The sequence below is a fragment of the Desmodus rotundus genome, chromosome 7 (genome assembly GCF_022682495.2).
Source record: "Desmodus rotundus isolate HL8 chromosome 7, HLdesRot8A.1, whole genome shotgun sequence".
NCBI classification, from domain to species: domain Eukaryota; kingdom Metazoa; phylum Chordata; class Mammalia; order Chiroptera; family Phyllostomidae; genus Desmodus; species Desmodus rotundus.
Genome location: NC_071393.1, coordinates 113,481,365 through 113,504,994, shown reverse-complemented (window position 1 = coordinate 113,504,994; position 23,630 = coordinate 113,481,365). Strand labels below are relative to the sequence as shown.

Below are 23,630 nucleotides of genomic sequence, written 5' to 3'. Positions count from 1 at the left end.
AGGGCACACGCCTGGGCTGTGGGTCCAGTAAGGGCACATGCAACAGGCAATCAACTGATGTTTCTCTCACAAATTGGTGTTTCCCCCTTCCCCTCTCACTAAGAATAAATAAATAAGAAATCTGATGACCAATTCAGCATACAAATGTCCATATCCAAGAACAGAACATGTTGAAGTCAGTTAATTGTTTGGTGTTAACTCATACAAGATACACCTGTCAGAATAAGGAATATTCTTCTAATCTGGCAAAACCTTGGTGAGTACACAGAAGCAGCTGTCACCACACTGAACCAGTGATGAGTAATAACCAGCAACATTACTGCTATCCCCACTGGAATACATTCTCTAAGCCAGATTCCAATCAGAAGGCGGAAAGCAGGTAAAGATTAAGGAATAAAATACACACCACCAGAAAAAGAATGAGAGCCCTCATCCTGCCTAGTTTATATACATCAGTTTTATTGATATATACATCACAGATCATTCATGTAAACTATAATCCAACAGTTTTTAATATATTCATAAAGTTGTGCAACCACCACACTTAATTTTTAAATATTTTTGTCTTCAAAAGCAAATCCCTTTAGCTATTATACCCCACCCCCAACCTTCCCATCCACCTAGGCCTAAATAGCCTAATCTACTTCCTGTCCCTACAGATGCCTATTCTGGGCATTTCACATAAATGGAATCATATATTGTGTGGTCATTTAGCACTGGCTTCTTTCACTTAGCATAACGTTTTAAGGTTCACCTAGGTTGTAGCATGCGCCAGTACTTTATTCCTTCTTCTGGCCTAATGATGGATAAAACACATTTGCTTATGTAGTCATCAGTTGATAGACAATCTTGCCCAATTTTACTCATCATTTCTGATAGCAAGTCCAAATGATTACAATCTGAATGTAAATTAATAACAAATGAAAGTAAATATTGAACACCCGATTGAGAAACAACAATCTATATCTAAAACTAATGCTCAGTGGCCAATATTGCATAGGAAGGAGGTATTAAGAAAGCAAAAAAAGATGAAGAAAAAAAGGCATACAACTGTAATTGAATAACAATTAAAAAAAAAGATGAAGAAAACAATGGATGACTTCTTTTTTAAAAAATCTCTAGCAAAATTAGCGTACCTCTCTCTTCTCTACAAATTCAGAAGTAGAACTTTTAGCCAGCCATAGGTGTACTAAAAATAGCTAAACATATAAAATGGCTGAGTAAGAATTTTCTTTATTAGCAAGCCTTGCAGATGTTTGGCCATGGAGACTTCAGCACATACCTAGAAAGTAGAGTAGTTTACAATTCTCACAGAAGCAAAATAGTCTACTGCAGTCAGCAAGCAATAAACCAAACTCAAGGGATCTCTACCTTTATGCCTTAATTTCCCCATCTGCTGTTTTAAAGCTCTTATTTATTTTTAGAGAGAGGGTAAGGGAGGGAGAAGGAGAGGGAGAGAAACATCCATTTGAAAGACAAATATCAATCAGCTGCCTCTCATACACACCAACCCTGGACCAAACCCGCAACCCAGGCATGTGCCCTGACCAGGAATCCAACAGGCAACCTTTTGGTTTGCAGGGCGACACCTAACCAACCGAGCCACACCGGTCAGGGCAATTTCCCCATCTGTTAAAAAAAGACACCAGGTACAGGGCAGGGCCAAAAAGCAGAAGTTATAAAGGAGACCTCAGGAACTAATTTCTTGGCTTTAGTACCCTGTAACTGCTCAGGCTTTAATCAGAAACATCACAAGTAATTTAAAAAAAAAAGAGAAAAGAAAAGAAACATCGCAGCACCATTTAGCACTAAACTGACAAATACAGACTAGATTACGACGATGTCCATAAAAGTATGAACTGGTAAAAACAAAATCCCTAAACAAAATAAATCTCCAGAAAAGTCAGCCCAAAATTCACCTACATAGAGTTTAAATAGATCCTTAATTTACAATAATGCAAGCATTCCTGCCATGAGAAAGAGTGGCCCCTAAATATTTGTATTCAAATCATAAAACCCAACGTCTAATTTCCTCTCCAGAGACCTTAGAATGTAACACAAACATTAATGACTTTGACTCGTCCTGTAAAATAAAGATTTAATAAGCATTTTTTCACTGCTATACCACAGCCAATGAAAACCTACTATAGCAGTCCTACTATATTCATTCATTCATGCAACAAACTGACAGCTATAATGCACCAAGCACAGAGACAGACTCTGAAAATAAATGTATTTTCTTGTTCATTTCTTTTCCTCAGGAAAAAAACATGAGAGTCACAGAGGGAAGGCAGGGAAAGGGAGATGTCAAAAACTTAAGTCAACGACAAAGACTCTATGCAATGGTGAAACCTGAAAACACTCACTTTAGGATTAGAAAAAGACAATGATGTACACTAATAGTATTTCAATTTCACCATGTACTAGAAGTCAGAGCCAACGTCCAAATTAAATAAGAAGTATAAGGACTAGAGAGGAAGAAATAAAACATCACTTATAGAAAATCAAGAAATAACCTATAAAGCTTCATTGTTAATAAGGGAGTTTAATAAGGTTGCTGGATACAAAGTAGATTGCTACATTCACTTAAAGCAAGAAAAACTGAAAAAGTAATTATAAAAAATTTTTATAATAGCAGATAAACTATAAAATAATTTGGCAAATTAAACAACAGCTATGCAAGCCTTTCAATGGAGAAATGATAAACCTTTACTGAAAGACATTAAAGAATAAATAAATGGAGACATTCAATTTGGTAAAGATATCAATTCAATGTAATTCCAATAAAAATCCTAAATTCTTGCAAAGTTTTCTCAGCAGACTCTAAAGTTTATACCAAAGAGCAAAGAGCCAAGAATAGCAGAGTCACTCCTGAAAAATAACTAGGTAGTAGATTTGTCCACAAGATATCAAAAGTCATGTTCTAAAGCTACTGTTATTAGGACAGTGTGGTAACAATGGCAGAGGCATAAACAACTAGGTCAACAGAACAGAAAAACAGAGCCTAGAAACATACCCACCATATATGGAAACTTAATTTATGACAGAGTGAGTACTGCAGATCATCAAGGAAAAGACAGTCTGTTTACCAGGTAGTGATTAAACCACTTATTCATGAAGAAAAGAACGTCTTGAGTCCCTACCTGACACTGCAGATTAGAATAATTTCCAGTAGAATTGAAATGTGAAAAGGAACATGAAACTTTAAAAATATAATATAGGAGAATAACTCTCTGATCTGTGCAGAAAATAATTTCATAAACAAGACACAGAAATGCTAATTACAAGAAGTGATATACCTTACACTAAACTTAAGAATGTATGCTAGTCACAAGAAACCTTAAGCAAAGTGAAATTACAAGTCATAAACTTGAGAAGATGTCTGAATGTGTATGTACACGATATAACCAATAAAGGAATAGTAGTGTAAACATTTTTAAAAACTATTAATCAATAAGAAAAAGAAAACTCTAAAATATGAACCAAGACATGACTATGCATTGCAAAGAGTGTAAAATTTAAATGGACCGTGTGTATGTAAGATGCTCAGCCTCATTCAGAAAGGTTCACTGAAGTCACAAGGAGACACATTTAACAATTTCCTGAATGACAAATGTTTAAAGTTTACCAATCTGACAAGGATTTGAAACAATAAGGACTTTCACATACTAATAGTGATAGTGTAATTGATACAATCATTTTGGCAAACAGCTTGGAATTACCTAATAACACTGAACATGAAAATACCTTACAAGCGAGTTTATTTTTATACACCAGATATACACATGTATACCAAGAGACATACACAATAACATTTTATCAGAGCCAAAAAAAAATGGAGTAATCTGAACGGCTATCAACAGAAGAATGGATAAGTCGGAGTCTACTCCTACAACGGTAGACTATGTAACAGTAAATATGAACAAATGACAGCTGTAAGAATCAGCATGACAAAGTGTATGAAATACAATATTCTGTACACACAAAAAAACCCTTATCTAGAAATACATATTGTATGATTCTCTTTAGGATGTCCTGAGGCAGATAAAATTAAATAATATATGTTTAGAAATATCCACAAAGACTGCATAACAGTATGAAAAGCAAGCGAATCCTAACACAAAACTGAAGATAACGGTAACCCCTGAGAGAAACAGAAGGAAATCGTAAAGGAGTGCACGAAGGCTTGCACGGTGCTTGTATAGTGTCCTATTACTTAAGCTGTGTGTGGGGTAAATAGTCACCTGATTACTATTTTCTAAATTATATGTATTACTGACATACTGTTTGGAAATATACGTATTTCACAATATAAACTTTTTAAAACTAAAAGAAAAAAATTCAGTAACAAAAGCAATAAAAAATACAGGGTGGGACAAAAGTAGGTTTACAGTTATGAATATGCAAAAGTTTATTCTTGTATTATCTATCAATTATTGTGTTATTTTCCATATAAATTGTAAACCTACTTTAGCCCTACCCTGTATATACAATATGCAGAAATGTTAAGAGCTAACAACTACTGAGTGGCTGTCATGCAAAGGAATTGTTCTAAATGCTTTACATGTGTTATTCTCATTTATTCTTTGTAATAACCCTACGAGATAATACTGTTATTGGCCTCATCATCGAGGTGAAGAAGTCAAGGCACACAAAGCTGAGTAAGCCCTCCGAGGTCATACAATATTAGGAAGTGATTCAGGACCCACAGACTAAGGGCAGAGTCTACATTCTGTTTGCTCACCCGCTGTACAAGGATATGCATTTCCTAACACAAGTAGAAGAGACTTAAGAAATACTTGGAACCCATCAGAAAAATAAAAAACTGAAGTTTTATGAGGCACAAAAAAAGACAATTAAATGAGTGGATATATACACCATGCCCCTAGATGACATTAACTATTTAAAGGTTACATTCTCTCCAAATTTAATATAAATATCATTAAAATTCTCATAGAACTTTCTGGAGGATGCGCACACAAGGGGACAATCTCACAAAAACTACACAAGTATATACATGAGAATAACTCACGTAAATTGAAAAAACATTTATTGAAGAAGCGTTCACACTACTGAGTACTGAACATATTAGAAGGCCAAAACAGCGGTATGACACACACACAAAAGGCAGACAGGTCAATGGGGCAGAACACGAAACCCCAAAACTGATACAAGTATGCTGCCTGAAAAATAAAGGGTTTGAGAATACTGCAGAAAAATTCGTCATTCACTAAATGGTACTGAGACTAATAAACCTTAAAAAAAAAAAAAAAAAAATGTTTTCAGACTGCTGAAATTTAAGAGTGAAAAATAAGAATATTGAAAGTAGACATGAATATTTATAGAATTTGGGGTAAGAAAAAATCTTGCAAAATTTGATATATCAAAGGCACAACTAAAAAACACTCACAGAATAGATCCCATAAAAGTAAACTGTGGCCCTGGCTGGTATGGCTCAGTGGATTGAGTGCTGTTCTGTGAACCAGAGGGTCGCAGTTCAACTTCCCGAACATGGCGCATGCCTGAGTTTCGGGCCAAGTCCCCACTAGGGGGCATCAAAAAGGCAACCACACACTGATGTTTCTCTCCCTCTCTTTCTCCCTCCCTTCTCCTCTCTTTAAAAATAAATAAATAAAATATTAAAAAAACCCAAAAAACTGTGGCATGTAAATAAGTAAAATGCCATAAACTGAAGTATTTGACATAAGATAGTTAATATCCTTCATAAATATCTTCTCCAAATCAATAGCAAAAAAAATTAACCACCACTAGAAAGGCAACTGACCAATAACACCTCTACGGAGGTAAGAAAAATACCTCTATTTCACTAGTAATCCAAACACTGAAAAACTAAACAAGATTTCCATCACAGTTTTGTCAAAATACTGAACACTCAGTATTATCAAAAGTACAAAAAAAAAAAAAAGCCCTCAAACTGGTGGTCACTGTAATTACAAGGCGAATCTTTAGAATCTGGTAATATATATTAAAAATCTTAAAAATGGATATAGCTTTCTAGTAATTCTAAATTAGGATTAAATTTACTCATTTAAAATTTAATCATAGTGATCAATATTTGAACTTAAAAATAATTGAGGACTTCCGGCCAAGATGGAGGTGTAGGTAGACACACTGTCCCTCCTCGCACAACCAAAAGAAGGACAACAATAATTTAAAAACAAAACACAACCAGAACTGACAGAAAATCGAACTGTATGGAAGTCCGACAACCAAGAAGTTAAAGAAGACACATTCATCCAGACCGGTAGGAGGGGCGGAGACGCGCAGCTGGGTGGAGAGGACTGGAGGAAAGGTGCAGCTGGCAGAAAAGGCAGCGGACTGTGGAGGAGGGAGGGCAAGGAGCACCCAGCAGAGTGGGCGGTCCCACATTCTCTCGTAAATAAACGGGAGGAACAACTAGGGAGCAAAACAGACCACGCAACCCCAGGGCTACAGTGTGGGGAAATAAAGCCTCAAACCACTGACTGAAAACCCCTTGGGGGTTGAGGCAGCAGCGGGAGAAACTCCCAGCCTCACAGGAGAGTTCGTTGGAGAGACCCACAGGGTCCTAGAACATACACAAACCCACCCACCCGGGATTCAGCACCAGAAGGGCCCACTCTGTTTGTGGGTAACAGGGAAAGTGACTGAAAGCCAACAGAGAGCAGAGCAAACACCAGTGTTCCCTCTCTGACCCCTCCCTCACATACAGCATCACAACACAGCCACGTGGGTTGCCCCGCCCTGGTGAACACCTAAGTTCCACCCCATTATGTAACAGGCACGCCAAAACAAACAAACAAAAAAAGACCCAAATGAAAGAACAGATCAAAGCTCCAGAAAAAATACAACTAAGCAACCAAGAGATAGCCAACTTATCAGATGCACAGTTCAAAACACTGCTAATCAGGATGTTCACAGACTTGGTTGAATTTGGTCGCAAATTAGATGAAAAAATGAAGGCTATGCTAAGTGAAATAAAGGAAAATGTGCAGGGAACCAACAGTGATGGGAAGGAAACCAGGACTCAAATCAACGGTGTGGACCAGAAGGAAAGGAGAAATATCCAACCAGAAAAGAATGAAGAAACAAGAACTCAAAAAAATGAGGAGAGGCTTAGGAACCTCCAGGACATCTTTAAATGTTCCAACATCTGAATCATAGGGGTGCCAGAAGAAGAAGAAGAAGAAGAAGAGCAAAAAATTGAAATTTTATTTGAAAAAATAATGGAGGAGAACGTCCCCCATCTGGCAAAGGAAATAGATTTCCAGGAAGTCCAGGAAGCTCAGAGAGTCCCAAAGAAGTTGGACCTAAGGAAGGACACACCAAGGCACATCATAATTACATTACCCAAGATTAAACAGAAGGAGAGAATCTTACAAGCAGCAAGAAAAAAGGACACAGTTACCTACAAAGGAGTTCCCATAAGACCGTCAGCTGATTTCTCAAAAGAAACCTTGCGGGGAAACCAAGATGGCGGCGTAGGTAGACACACTGCGCCTCCTCGCACAACCAGAACTGACAGAGAATCAAACAGCAAGGGGGACTGACACCAAGGAAATATAAAATAATCATTCATCCAGACTGGTAGGAGGGGCGGAGACGGGCACCGGGGTGGAGAGGACTCACGTGGCTGTGGCGGGACTGAGACTGGCGGAGTGTGGGACAAATGGCGCAGGCAGTCCGAGCACTAGCAGACCCTGCGGCCCCACATTTGCACAGATAAACCCAGAGGGCCGGACTCAGAGTGGTGGAGAACGGGGCAGGCAGAGCAGCAGGTAGCACCCTGCGGCACCACATTCGCCCACAGATAAACCGGACGAACGGCGGGCAGCGAAGCAGACCGCGTAACCCAGGGCTCCAGCTCGGGGAAATAAAGCCTCAAACCTCTGATTGAAAGCGCCCCTGGGGGTTGGGGCGGCAGCAGGAGAGACTCCCAGCCTCACAGGAGAGGTTGTTGGAGAGACCCACAGGGGCCTAGAGTGTGCACAGGCCCACTTACTCGGGAACCAGCACCAGAGTGGCCCAGTTTGATTGTGGGTATCCGAGTGAAACATTGAAATCCGGAGGAGAGTGAGGCGGGCGCCATTGCTCCCACTCGGCCCCTCCCCCACGTACAGCGTCACAGCGCAGCCACCAGCATTACCCCGCCCCGGTGAACACCTAAGGCTCCGCCCCTTAAAGTAACAGACACGCCAAGACAAACAAACAAACAAACAAAAATGGCCCAAATGACAGAACACTTCAAAGCTCCTGAAAAAATACAACTAAGCGACGAAGAGATAGCCAACCTATCGGATGCACAGTTCAAAGCACTGGTTATCAATATGCTCACAGACTTGGTTGAATCTGTTCGAAAAACAGATGAAAAAATGAAGCCTATGCTAAGAGAAACAAAGGAAAATGTACAGGGAATCAATAGTGATGAGAAGGAAACTGGGACTCAAATCAATGGTGTGGACCAGAAGGAAGAAACAAACATCCAACCAGAAAAGAATGAAGAAACAAGAACTTGGAAAAATGAGGAGAGGCTTAGGAACCTCCAGGACACCTTGAAACTTTTCAACATCCGAATTATAGGGGTGCCAGAAGGAGAAGAGGAAGAACAAAAAATTGAAAACTTATTTGAACAAATAATGGAGAACTTCCCCAATCTGGCAAAGGAAATAGACTTCCGGGAAGTCCAGGAAGCTCAGAGAGTCCCAAAGAAGCTGGACCCAAGGAGGAACACAACAAGGCACATCATAATTACATTACCCAAGATTAAACACAAGGACCTACATCCAAGATTACTGTATCCAGCAAAGCTATCATTTAGAATGGAAGGGAAGATAAAGTGCTTCTCAGATAAGGTCAAGTTAAAGAAGCTCATCATCACCAAGCCCTTATTATATGAAATGTTAAAGGGAGTTACCTAAGAAAAAGAAGATCAAAAATAGGAACAGTAAAAATGACAGCAAACTCACAGTTATTAACGACCACACATAAAACAAAAACGAGAGCAAACTAGGCAAACAACTAGAACATGAGGGTTGTCAATAAGGGAGTGGGAGGGGGAGGGGGGGTAAACGTACAGAGAATAAGTAGCATAGATGATAGGTGGAAAATAGACAGGGGGAGGGTAAGAATAGTGTAGGAAATGTAGAAGCCAAAGAACTTATAAGTATGACCCATGGACATGAACTATGGGGGGGGAATGTGGGAGGGAGGGGGGTGGGCAGGATGGAGTGGAGTGGGGGGGGAAATGGGACAACTGTAATAGCATAATCAATAAATATATTTTTTAAAAAAAGAAATTAGAATAAAGTAAATCCTTTTTAAGTAAAAAAAAAAAAAGAAAAGAAACCTTGCAGGCAAGAAGGGGCTGGAAAGAAGAATTCCAAGTCATGAAAGAAGGACCTACATTCAAGATTACTCTATGCAGCAAAGCTTTCATTTAGAATGGAAGGGAAGATAAAATGCTTCCCAGATAAGGTCAAGTTAAAGGAGTTCGTCATCACCAAGCCATTATTATATGAAATGTTAAAGGGATTTATCTAAGAAAAAGAAGATAAAAAATATGAACAGTAAAATGACAGCAAACTCACAGTCATTAACAACCACACCTAAAACAAAAACAAAGGCAAACTAAGCAAACAACTAGAACAGGAACAGAACCACAGAAATGGAGATCACATGGAGGGTTATCAACAGGAGAGTGGGAGGGGGAAAGAGGGAGAAAAGATACAGAGAATAAGTTGCATAAATGGTAGGTAGAAAATAGACAGGGGGAGGGTAAGAATAGTGTAGGAAATGTAGAAGCCAAAGAACTTATATGTATGATCCATGGACATAAACTAAAGAGGGGGAATATGGGCGGGAGGGGGTGGGAGGAGGGGAGTGAAGGGGGGGAAATGGGACAACTGTAATAGCATAATCAAAAAAATATATTTTTTAAAAATAAATAAAAATAATTGAAATAACTAAAAACATGGCATTAAATATAGTATACCCACAAAATGGAAAACTGTTAAGTCAAAAACAGTATCACAGAAAAAGAAATGGTTTCACTATTTCAAATATTTCATGAGCACCTCTCAGTGGCAGATGCTACTTTAGAGCCTGGGAGTGTAACAGATTACAAGAAAAACAAGGCCTTGGACTTCAAGAAACTTATAAATATTGTACTAATAAATGACTAAGATAATTTCAGATAGTGATTAGTGCTATGAACATAATTACGACAAGCATAAATTAGTGGTTCAATGCACAAAGAGGGTAATCATGTTAGAGATGGAGAAAATGCGAGGGGTGATCCAAAATAAACGGAATTTACTCTTAAAAAATTGTGTCTTTATTCTTACGTTTAAACTTCAGTTACCTTCAAAGTACTCTCCAGTTGATGCAATACACCTATCAAGACATTTTTCCCACTGCTCAAAACAGTTTTGAACTCATCGATTTTGAAGCCTTTTAGTGCTTCTGCCATTTTTTTGCTTCACCTCCTCCACATTGGCAAAATGTTCCCTCTTAGGACTTTTTCATTCAGGGTAACAAAACAAAGTCACTCAGGACAAGGTCAGGTGAATAGGGAGGGTAGTGCATAGGGGTCAAGATGTTTTTGGTCAAAAACTGCTGAACACTCAGCGTGGTGTGGGCAGGTGTACTAGTAAATCACCCATCATGAAATGGGCAAATGTATTGAAAGAGTCTTCAAAAAAAATTCACCGAAGCCAAACTCAGCCTCTCAAAACAATGTCGCCTGGTCCACTGATACAGATGGTTCCCTAGAACACTCACCTAGCAGGGGAAGCCTGTACTACAAGGGGCCCATGCTCCAGAATATAATTCCTGGGTTTTTTTGAGGTCCCCTCATATATCTGAAAAAGGATAAATGACTTTCACTGCACTGGAAAAATTACAGAAATATTACCTGTCTTACAGCATTTCTATCTTGATACCTCAAATACTTCATACCTTCCTGAGTGGAAACATTGCGTAGTGGTTAAAAGTATGGACTCCAGATCTGACTCTGGATGTTTCTCAGCTTAGTTTCCACATCTGTAAGTCAGGGATAATCACAGTATGTACCTCAGAACTGTTTTCAACACTGAATGAACTTATGGATGTCAACTGGTCACATAAAAACTGTTTTTTAAGTTATGCTGCTGGTAATCATGTCTATAAAGTCACTATAAACTTTTGACTATGGATAACGTCCCTCTATCAAAAAGAGACAGTGGGTGAGGCCAAGATAACGCAATAGAATGTGACTGACCCCCAGGGAGAACACTTGAGCTGGGACAGAAAAGGGAGCCACCTGGAGGAGGTGACATTTACAGACTTGAACATCAAGAAGTCAATTATGTAAAGATCTAGGGATTGAGCAGTTATGTTTCTAGGGTGAAGATAAAAACTTGAAAAATATTTACAATAGATTAAGTGAAAAATTTAATTATAAATATGAAGTAAAATATCCCAATTTACTAAAGATATATACATTTTATTTAGAACTATAAATAATATATAAGTATTAAGATTTATAAGTCATGCTTTATTATTTCTTTAGACTGTTTTTCACTGACTTTGGTCTTTGGTGGGAATAATTATTATACAATTACAACTACTGATTCCAACATGTTATTTAGCAGTAAGGCTAAGGACACTGATTTAATCCCCCAGCTCTGCCAGTTAGCTTTGCTGTGATCTAATGTGACAATCTGTCACATTAGTGGTAAGACCTAACACTGCCTTAAAACCACACAGACAGAACAGGCACAACACAGTATCACATCACCGTACACAGGCGAGATCTGCATCATTACAGAGCGACGTGGGTTTCCTTACCTCGGTCCATTGCTGTCCTTTCTCCTAGTTGAACAGTTGCCTTGCTCAGCTTTGGCTCGCTGATCTGGGAACTCATTTGTGTTCCTATCTACAACTTCCCCAGCGTCAAGTGCTCTGTGGAGTCGATAGTTGACCATCTTCAGAACAATGAAAACAGCGGCTATCACAGGACAATAAACTGCAACTATAATCATGGAAGAAGGAAGGGCCTTTAAGAGAAAAAATAAAAGACATGAATTTTTAAATACCTTATACTTGATTCAATTAAAGAAATCTGTAACTATAATAAACATACACAGTAGCACACAAAGCAACAATTATGTTACTAGCACTAAGTTGCCAAGTATAAGACAGCACTGCCCAATACAGGAGCCACTAGATACATGGGGCTATTGAGCACCTGAAATGTGGTTAGTCTGACCTGAGTTGTGCACTGTAAATAAAATAACAGGATTTGCAATGGCTGGTGTGGCTCAGTGGATTGAGTGCTGGCCTATGAACCAAAGGGTCACCAGTTCAATTCCTAGTCAGGGCACATGCCTGGGTTGCAGGCTGGGTCCCCAGGGGAGGGTGTGTGGGAGGCAACCACACATTGATGTTTCTCTCCCTCTCTTTCTCCCTTCCTACCCCTCTCTCTAAAAATAAATAAATAAAATCTTTTAAAAAGATAACACAGGATTTTGAAGACTTGTTATGAAAAATAAAAGAATGCTAAATATATCAATAACTTATATTCAGTGAATGTTGAAATGACATTTACTGTACTGTTAAATAAAATATTAAAATTAATTTCATGCGTTTATTCTTACTGAATTTTAATGTGGCTACTAGAAAAATCTTAATTACATATGTGGTTCACATTACGTTTCTACTGGACAGTACTGGCGTAAAGTCCATGCCAAAAAGCTTATAATACACAATTGGAGAGTGAAGTATCACATCACATGATATGAATAAGACAGGGTTGTGATCCAAATATATATTATCTCTGCTCACGTGCTCCCTGTAAGTTTAAGATATAAACATTCTTTGTGCTCCAGAAAAGTGCAGGTTAAAACTGTCATGAGAATCCTTAGAACTGTGACTGTAAACCCAGGGAGACATGCATAATCCAAGCTGTTTTATTTTGAAACATACTTAAAACACTTAGAAATTGTAGACTGCCAAATAAAATAATGCAGAACAGAATCAAGTAACAAACACAACTGAAGCAGGCCAGAAGCATCCTAGGCACAGGGACTGCAGATTCATCACACTGGAGGATTCAGTGCTGTGGAATCGGGTCCGGGGGTTGCGGGCTCAGAGACCACCTGACTCGGAAGGCACAACGGCCGCAGGGTCACTGCTGGGAGAGACTATAAAAAACTAGGCTCCACTTATGTCCACTTTTGTAAGAAAAAAATCACTCTGGGTATCTACAACTCTAGATTCCAAATGTTCTTGTAAGATTCAACTGCAGTTATCTGAAAACACGCCTCTAAATTTGCTCGGAAAGGTAACCTCAAATTGCTTCTGAGGGTGAAACTGCGAAGATCCCCACGATCCAGGGGGTTTCAGACACAGGTATAATAAAAGGGTGTTTTGTTTCTCTGTTTGTTTGCTTAGTGATTTGGGAGAGAGAGAGAAAGTGTGTGGGTTAAAACTGGGAGGGAGTAAAAAAGTAACTCGGGCCTACAGTTTAACAGTTCTGGGGTGGATATGAACATAACAGGTACATATTTGCTATTTTTAAATATTTAGATTAAGAAGTATTTAATCTTTAGTACATCTAAAAAATAAAACTGTAATTCCAATTTAAAATGTCATAGAATAACTGATTTCGATTTATAATTGTAAAAAAAAAGTATTTAAAATTTTATAAAATCCATAAATATCAGGTTTAAGAGTTACATACTTAGAAATACTTGTCATATAACTTAAGTGCTTAAAATGAATACTAAATTTAAAAATGCCATTTAAATTAAAAGGACCTTCAGCTGTATTTCAAAAACCAAACTTCTAAAAAATGATTGTTAAAATGCTTTCAATCATAAAGAGTTTAAAATTTTAAGTAGTTTAATTTGTAGCATTAATAAATCTAACATGCGTTGTAGAACAAAAGTGCCCTGAATAATCTTTGTCAAGCAGGAAATACAGATACTACTCATATATACTCATTCAAATTAACAAAAATCTCAAGGTAAACACAAATATGAGCACGTATGTACTGCTCATAGTATTTACAAAATTCTGCATAATGCTGGTCTATATATGATATGTTCACATAAGAACTAGAATTCTTGGAGATCATTTAGTTCAAAACCCTCATTTCCACACAGAAAACTGGAGACCTGCTAGCTTTGGATGTCTTAGCCACGACCACCATCTTGTAACATCGGAACGACAAAATTAAGCACGGCTTCTAACACCGTGCCGCTGCATGTCTGTTTCACTATATGCTACAATACCAATTCCATTTTCGAGTGTAAAGTGCCAATGAAAATGCGAGTCAAGGTTCCATCATTATTCACCAGTGGTCCCCATTAAGATGAAAATGATTGATTACATTATTAAGTGGATAGAAGGAGAGCAACCTCACCATTACTCTTCAGAGTGGCAAATTCAATGGAAATGTTAATGGCAGTACAGATAAGAGAGACTACTCAATACTGAATGGTCTATCATGTTCACCTCTACAGAAGAGTCAAGGATTATGAGTGCTTAAAACAGATCTAAGTAAACTCTCCCTACCACTGTACTGTCAAAAGCAGTAGATAAGTGTCAAGAAACACACTTAAATAGGTAGGATCTATACAGTAAGTACAGAATTCCTTTTTTTTCTTAAACGTTGAATATTGAAAAGACTGAAAACAAAATTTTAGGTGACCATTTCATACTGGAAACCAATACCATATGATTAACACTTGTATTTTCTACTCAAACTACAAACAGTACCCATTTATGTTATACCATGTGATTCATATACTTAACCCTTGTCAGAGGTCACCCTTGAGGTTCCTAGGTGACAGAGGACAGCTGGGCTACAGGTTTCGCTTTTCCCAAAGGAGGGGAAGGGCACAGACACATTGGGCCGTTGTGTGACTGTTCTCTGCTTGTTTTCTACTCTACTTGAATTACGTCATTGTGCTCTCGGTGGATCCCAGCACAACTGACAATATTATTATCAAGTCATAAGTGAATCGTAAACCTGCCCTGTAACTGCTTCACCATTTAAAAGACGTCTACATTTAATAAATGAATAAAATATTTTTTATTCACCACCCAGGTTAGTGTGGCCCGATGCGTGGAGAGCCAGCCTACAAACCAAAAGGTCGCCAGTTTGATACCCCATCAGGGCACGGGCCTGGGTTGCAGGCCAGGTCCCCCCAGTTGGGGGTGAGTGAGAGGCGACCAACTGATGTTTCTCTGACCCTTTTCTCCCTCCCTTACCCTCCCTCTGAAAATAAATAAATAAAATCTTTAAAGAAAAAAAAGTCTGCATTTACAGTCTCAGTAGTCCCCTAAAAATCAAACACCAAAAACAAGTGAAACTAGGTCACCTATTTTTTAGTTTTATGGGTTATATACCAGAGAGCAAACCTAGTAGTATTTACTATATGCTTTTACATTTTATTAGAGATATCAATACTGTGTTTTCAAAGAAATATTTTCATAATTCCATTTACCAACAAGCAGCATCTCACGGAAAAGCAGATTCTTTTTTCTGAAGAAAGAAATTTTAACAAGATGAAACTGCTTATTTGCTGTTAAAAATACAATTCTTATATCCCATTCAACAACCCAATTCTAAATTAAAACATCTATTTTGAAATTTTTTTGGCAGGTGCTTATTGACTTAAGGTTAATAATTATGTTCCCTAACAAGAAAGAGTACTAGTATTTTGTAAAGGACATCTTTTGTCTTCTTAGGTTATAATATTTTATTGTATATGTCATATTTAAGTTAATGCTGGCGCAACCAACCACATTAGCTGCCTTCTGATAATAAAAGCCAATCTATCTTATCTTCACAGAAATGTCTGTCTATTGTCACAAACTGCTTATATAGAAAGGCTGGTTTTACTTCTTTCCTAGGACACCACAAACAGGGGACAGCAGAGAATGAAGGTGGTGTAGCAGGTGGTGCAGTACTGATGGAAACACAACGCCCTCATTAAAGAACGAGAAAGGTCACAGCGCTGCAAGCTCAAAATAAAGATCTGCCGTCATCACAGACTTCAAGTACTCTTCTTATACATCCTCAAAGACTATCTCACAGCAAAAGGTTGTAATAGTAAAACAGACAAGCTGGGGGGGGGGGGGTTCAGTTCGATTATGCTATAATTAGTTAACTTCTTGATTTCTGAGATTTCCTTATCACATAATCATACTCAGGCACTTGGACCAGTTCAGTCAGAAATCAATGATCTGAAAATGAACAAAATAGAGAGCCCAGAAATAAACCCACACCTATATGGTCAATTAACATATGACAAAGGAGGCAAGAACATACAATGGGTAAAGACAATATATTCAATAAATTGCACTGGGAAAATTGGACAGATACATGCAATAAAAAAAAATGAAACTAGACCAACTTCTTACACAAATACAAGAATTAATTCAAAATAGATTAAAGATTTAACTGTTAGACTCGAAACCATAAAACTCCTAGAAGAAAACAGAAGCACTAAAATCTCGGACATTTCTCTTAGCAATTACTTTTTCTGATGTATTTCCTCAGGCAAGGGAAACAAATGAAAAAATAATTGAGGCTAAATCAAACTAAAAGTTTTTGTACAGCAAAGGAAACCACCAACAAAATGAAAAGACAACCTACTGAGTGGAAAAAGGTATTTGCATGCCCTGGCTAGTGTGGCTTAGTGGACTGAGCGCCAGACTGCAAACCAAAGGGTCACCGGTTTGATTCCCACTCAGGGTACATGCCTGCGTTGCAGGCCTGGCCCCAACTAGGGGGTGCTCAAGAGGCAACCACACATTGATGTTTCTCTCCCTCTCTTTCTCCCTTTCCCCTCTCTAAAAAATAAATAAAATCTTTAAAAGAAAAAGATATTCACCAATGATACACCCAATAAGGGGTTAATATCCAAAATGTATAAAGAACTCGTAACTCAACACCCAAAAAACAAACAATCCAATTAAAAAATGGGCAGAGGACCTGAACAGACACTTCTCCAAAAAGGATACACAGATGGCCAACACATACATGAAAAGATGCTCAACATCACTAATCATTAAAGAAATGCAAATTAAAACCACAATCATGTATCACATCACACCTATCAGAATGGTTATCATCACTAAATCAACAAACAGTAAGTGCTGGCAAGTGCTGGCAAGGATGTGGAGAAAAGGGAACCCTCGTGCACTGTTGGTGGGAATGCAGACTGGTGCACCACTATCAAAAACAGTATGGAGGGTCCTCAAAATATTAAAAATGCAACTGCTTTATGACCCAGCGATTCCACTTGAAGGAATATATATCCAAAGAAACCCAAAACACTGACTCAAAAGAATATATGCACCCCTATGTTCACTGCAGCACGATGTAAAATAACCAAGATTTGGAAACAGCCCAAGTGCCCATCAGTAGATAAGTAGAATAAAAAAGCTGTGGTACATTTACACAATGGAACACTACTCAGCCGTAAAAAAGAAGGAAATCTTACCTTTTGTGACAACATAGATGGATCTGGACAGTGTTATGCTAAGTGAAAATAAGCCAGTCAGAAATTTTGTAGTGTAGAAAATACTGAAAATTATGAATCCAACAAAGCATAAACAATGAGCATATGTCTTTACATCGCTGCCTAAGGAAATGAGCATTGTGTTACATGTCACTTTCCTGCTGCGCAGTATGCTAGCTACAGGGGGAGAATTGGCCCCTTGAGTCCGTAACAAAATGTAAGATAAAGAGGTTACTTCACACCTGTGATAATTCTAGTATGATCATTTTTGTAATTCCAACTATAATCCTATACTAAAAACTATCTTGATTCATATCTCCTTTTATGACTTAGTAACTTCACATTTTGGTGTATGAATCACTCTTTTACCAGTTTAATCAGTCTAAGTAAATCCAAGTAATTTGATTTAAAAAAATCAGTAAATTCATAAAAACAATTCATCTAAATGGTAAATACAGGATCAGAAGCTGTCTCATAAACTCCAACTTAAATAACCTGACATTTCTTTATTCCATTTGTTTCTGATATATTCTATTCAAACAATTTTAAGAACTTATTAACAAGGTCTATCAACACTACTTTGCAATTCATTAAGAATAGCAGCCAGGTTATCTTTTTACCATACCTCACAAAATACCAGTTCAAGATATATTCAATGGGATTACTTTATAGACCAATACATGTAAAACAAGGGGATTTCTCTTATGCTTATGAACTATGCTGGGGGTTTTTTTTCAAGATTTTATTTATTTATTTTTAGACAGAGGGGAAGCTAGACAGAAAGAGAGGGAAAGAAATATCAATGTGTGGGTGCCTTCTGAGTGCCCCCTACTGAGGACCTAGCCCAAAACCCAGGCATGTGCTCTGACTGGGAATTGAACCAGCAACCCTTTGGTTCACAGACCAGCACTCAATCCACTGAGCCACACCAGCCAGGACTAACTATGCTGCTGTTGATGTAATATACCATACAAGTACAAAGTAAATAGCTCAAATTTCATGCTTAGAAGTTAATATAATTCAATTCAATAACAAAAGTATAAAGCCAAAGGAAAGATCAAACTATAAGGCTAAAATAAGAATATTTTGATAAAATAATCATACACAAAAAACTAGGTTTTCAAAAGTTATTATAGTCTTTTATGTTTCACTAAAATTCACAGGAATAAGTTACAAGCTGAGACCCTAACGCAAGAAGGTAAATCAGTAAAATTGATAAATTTAAAGTATATTAATCTCAAGAGTATTAATAGAACCCATATATCATTTTGCCCTGAGCTCACTTAATTTAACAGAGTAATGGCATTGCATGCTTTCATAATCCATTTCTACCTTTAAAAGTAAATGCTAAAACTAGGTAATGTATCACACACAAGAGTTAAGGTGAGGTAAATATGAAAGATACCTAACAAAACAAAAATGAAGGAAGGTATATAATGTGTCTTACTACCACCACTTCCTCATTTTCCTAAAGGAAACTTTGACACACTGTGTAAGAGCTTTGTTCATTCATTCCACATATACTTACTAAACACCTATTAAGTCCCAGATACTCTTCTGAGGCATGGTGATACTGCCATAAACAAAACCCTTTCCCTCCTTGATCTTCTTAAAAATGACTAATTCAATGTTTTACTAAGCAGTAGGTGCTTTAAATGGGTATCTTATAACAGTCCTTTGAAGAAAGCACTATTATCTCCATTTTACAGATAAGAAAATTGAGACCATGAAGTCATTTGCTGGCAGCTGGTAAGTGGTAGAAACAGGATTTCTATACAGTCTAACTTCGATGACTAAGAACCTAAGTTTTAACCACTGCATTCGACAGTCTCCTTCCAAGGCAGTGTTTTTCAACTTTGTCTCATTACTGCCTTCCTAAGGTACCTTTTTAGACAGACATTGTTTTCCCTTATCACTCCCTGAGAAATAACAGAAAGTATATATATATATATATATATATATATATAGAAACCAGTATATATATAAATACTGGTTTCTACCCCTGGTTTCCAGAACAGAGTTCCTAAAACCCTTGGAATTTCCTACGTGATAAGAGCAGTAGGCACATCTTTTGTTCAAATATTTGGTCTTTAACTCTGGTTCCTGACACCTAAATTTCTAAAGTGTTAGGAATGTCTCTTGTTCCAAATAAGTGACTCTGGGGGCTGGTCACCTGAAGGACCAAGAAATATTAGGGGCTTGGAATTTTCAGCCTCACTCCTCATTCTCCAGAGAGGGGTGAGGGGCTGGAAATGGAGTTAATAACTGACCATGTTTACATGATGAAGACTCCATAAAACCCCAAAGTAGGAGTTTGGAGAGCTTCCAGGTTGGTGAATTCCTGTAAGTGCTGGAGAGCTGGCACCCCGAAACTGGCAAAGAAAATTCTGCACCCCTTCCCATACACCTTGCCCTATGCAGTCTTTCCAGCTGGATGTTCCTCTGTATTCTTTACCATATCCTTTTATTATAAACTGGTAAACAGTAAGTAAACTCTTTTCCTGAATTCTGCTGAGCCGCTCTAGGAAAGTAAACAAACCTGAGGACGGGGTCATGGAAACCTCCAATTTATAACCAATCAGTCAGAAGCACAGGTAGATAACCTGGACTTGGGATTGGCATTTGAATGTGGGGCAGAGCAGAAGGACAGTTTCATGGGACTGAGCCTATGCACTATGACCAGGTAGAAGATGTCAGAAATGAATCAAATCGTAGGACACCCAGCTGGTGTCTCCGAAAAATGCTTGGTGGGGGGAGGTGGGGAACCATACATCTGGTGCCAGAGGTGTCAGAAGTGTTATATGTGTGGTAGCAGTGTGAGTAAAAGAAAATCACACAGAAGTGTTGGTTTTCTAGCCACCCTCCCCCTCATGAAATTTTACCACCACTGATACGCTGTATTTCTGTATGTACCATATGTCTATCTGTACTTTATACAGTAAGAGATGTTTTCATCACACCCCCAAGAACGAATTTTTGCCCTCTTCAGGGGGACATCATACCCACGGAGAATGCATGCTCTAGAGCAAAGTTTCTCAGCCTCAGCACTGTTGACATTTTGAACCAAATAACCCTATGTTGTAGGGGGGCTATCCAATGCGTTATGGGATGTTTATGCTGAAATAGGGACAGGACCCACCTGAAACCAACAGCACCACTGTGCCAAAGTTAAAATCAGCCAAAAAGTTTCCAACTCTTAAAACATGCAGCTAAGTAGCAGCAACTGTGTCCTTGCTATTTACATATTCCGAAGGACTACAGTTCCAGGTTTCGTTCATTAAAAACTGGAATGGACAGAATATAAGACAACAACAAACGCTGCCACCTCTGTAGTTGGAGTGAAAGAGCATGTGCAAAAGCAGCAGCAAATGCAAGAAGGGAACAGTCTTTTACATAAACACAGCAGGAAAAGAACCCCACATTAGAACAATAAGCGAAAGGGTAATTAAACTTTAATGAAATCCATTTATAATACATGTCATAGAACAGGCTAACTCACCCCACCCCTCCAAAATGATGAGTGAGACAAATTGTCCCATTTAAGCCTATGCGAGAACCATAATGAATCCCTGGGAGAACACTGTACTTTATAATGCACTTCCACTATATTCAGAGAATATGCTGGTCAAAAAGGGGAACCAGCCCTGATGAAAGGGGGTGGGGGGTGTTGCTGGTTTGATTCCTGGGTTCAATTCCCAGTCTGGCGTATGCCTGGGTTGAGGCTGGTCCCCGGTTGGGGGCATGCTAGAGAGGATCGATGTTTCTCTCACCCATCCGTTTCTTTCTCTCCCTCTCTCTCCTTTTCCTTCCTCTCCCTCTGAAAATGAATAAATATTTTTTTTAATAAAAGGGGGGACCAGAATAAGGCTATAATTAGATGGTGATGGAAAGGGCAGCTCTGAAAATTCTAGGTTCAGAATACATATTGAAAAGGTGAGGGGACACTTAGTTCGTCTCAATTCAATCACAGGCAGGCTTTCGGGAGCAGGTTAGTCAGAAACGCATCCTTTAGGACTGTGTACAGGAGGATGGTGGACAGTGGCTGCTGGTGGTCCTGAGGTCAAAGGGAAGAAATGGCAGAGGCAACCTGCAGAACCCTGAGTCAGTGATTTAATTTCTAGGAGCCTCTGTTTCCTCGTCTGTAAAATGGGGATAATAACACCTATCTTCATTTGACAGGGCTATGATGAGGATAAGTCAGAGAACTTTACAGTAGATGGTGCACGGCCATATACAGCACAGTAACTATGTGATGGTTTAACAATATTTAAGCAACGTAGTGACAAAACCAAGTAAACAAAAAGACCTCTGTGTAGAAACGGTTCAGAGGCACCAGAGATGAGCTACAAGGAGAGGAGGTAGGTTAAGACTTGTGAGACCTCGGAATACGTGAAGGTAAATACTAGACTGTAATGAATGACAAATAGTCACTGAAAAACAAATAAGTACTTCCATAATATGATAAAGAAATAAACAAAATGTATGTTTAACAGTAAAACACTAAAATTCCCATTAAAGTAGGGAATACGGCAAGGCTGTACATATTTTCAGCATTATTTAATACAGATGTATAAAGGACCATGCAAAGTAATTACATAAGAAAAAAGTCTAAATATTGAAAAGTTGTTAAAACTTTTATTTACAAATATAATTGCATACCTGAAAAATCCTTTTAAAATAAAAGTACTAGAAAGTATAGGCTAATCCCATAAGGTTACTGGTTGCAAAATTAATAAATTAAAAGCAACAGTTTTGGATGGCATCCTAGAACAGAAAAAGGACACAGGTAAAAACTAAAGAACTCTGAATAAAGTATGGGCTGTGGTGAGTTAATAATGATGTGTCAATATTGGTCATAGGCTACACAAATGTACCACGGTAACCTGAAATGTTAACAATAGGGGCAACTGGGTGCAGCGTATATGGGACTTCTCTGTACTATCAACTTTTCTGTGTATCTAAAACTTTTTTTTTCTTTTTTCTGCCTTTCCCCCCCACCCCTTTCCACCTCCTTCCCCTATTTCCACCCTCCCTTGTTATTGTCCATGTGCCCTTTATAATTTTCCCTGTAAACCCTTTACCCTTTCCCCCCATTATCCCTTTCCCTCTTCCCCTCTGGTCACTGTCAGCCTGTTCTCAATTTCAGTGTCTTTGGTTATATTTTGCTTGCTTGTTCATTTTGTTGATTAGGTTCCAGTTATAGGTGAGATCATATGGTATTTGTCTTTCACTGCCTGGCTCATTTCACTTAGCATAATGCCCTCCAGTTCCATCCACGCTGTCACAAAGGGTATAAGCTCCTTCTTTCTTTCTGCTGCGTAGAATTCCATTGTGTAAATATACCATAGTTTTTTGATCCACTCATTTACTGATGGGCACTTAGGTTGCTTCCAGCACTTGGCTATTGTAAATTGTGCTGCTATGAATGTTGGGGTGCATAGGTTCTTTTGGATTGGTGTTTCAGAGTTCTTAGGATATAATCCTAGCAGTGGAATTGTCAGGTCAAAAGGCAGTTCCAGTTTTAGTTTTCTGAGGAAATTCCATACTGTTTTCCATAGTGGCTGCACCAGTCTGCAATCCCACCAACAGTGCATGAGGGTTCCCTTTTCTCTGTGACCTCTCCAACACTTGTTGTTTGTTGCTTTGTTTATGATGGCCATTCTCAATGGTGTGAAGTGGTATCTCATTGTAGTTTTAATTTGCATCTCTCTGATGGCTAATGATGCTGAGCATCTTTTCATATGTGCCTGGGCCCTTTCTATGTCCTCCTTGGAGAAGTGTCTGTTCAATAACATTTCTAAAATAAGTTTGTTTTTTAAACATCAGTAGTTTTCTTACCTACAAGCAATAACCCATTAGAAACATAGTGATAGAAATGGTTCCGCTCTGGCCGGGTAGCTCAGTTGGTTGGAGCATTGTCCCAATATGCTGGGGTTGTGGGTTTGACCCCAGGTTTGGGGCGCATACAAGAAGCAGCCAATGAATGCATGGATGGGTGGAATAACAAATTGATCTCTGCCTGTCTCTCTGTCTCTCTCTCTAAATAATAAAAAAAATTAAAAAAAGAAATGGTTCCATTTACCCTCATGTTAGAAACTAAAACCTTACTATCTAAAA

General features: G+C 38.3%; 1 protein-coding gene across 5 annotated transcripts in view; it reads right to left on the bottom strand.

Moving 5' to 3' along the window:
- Positions 1 to 23,630, bottom strand: part of PCNX1 (pecanex 1) — a 139,537-nt gene that overhangs the window by 101,542 nt on the left and 14,365 nt on the right. For all 5 annotated transcript variants that reach the window (XM_053928457.2, XM_024568468.4, XM_045202137.3 and 2 more), the window contains exon 2: positions 11,827 to 12,035. In XM_053928457.2, the coding sequence (XP_053784432.1) occupies positions 11,827 to 12,035 (209 nt within the window). The remainder of the gene's footprint in view (positions 1 to 11,826; positions 12,036 to 23,630) is intronic.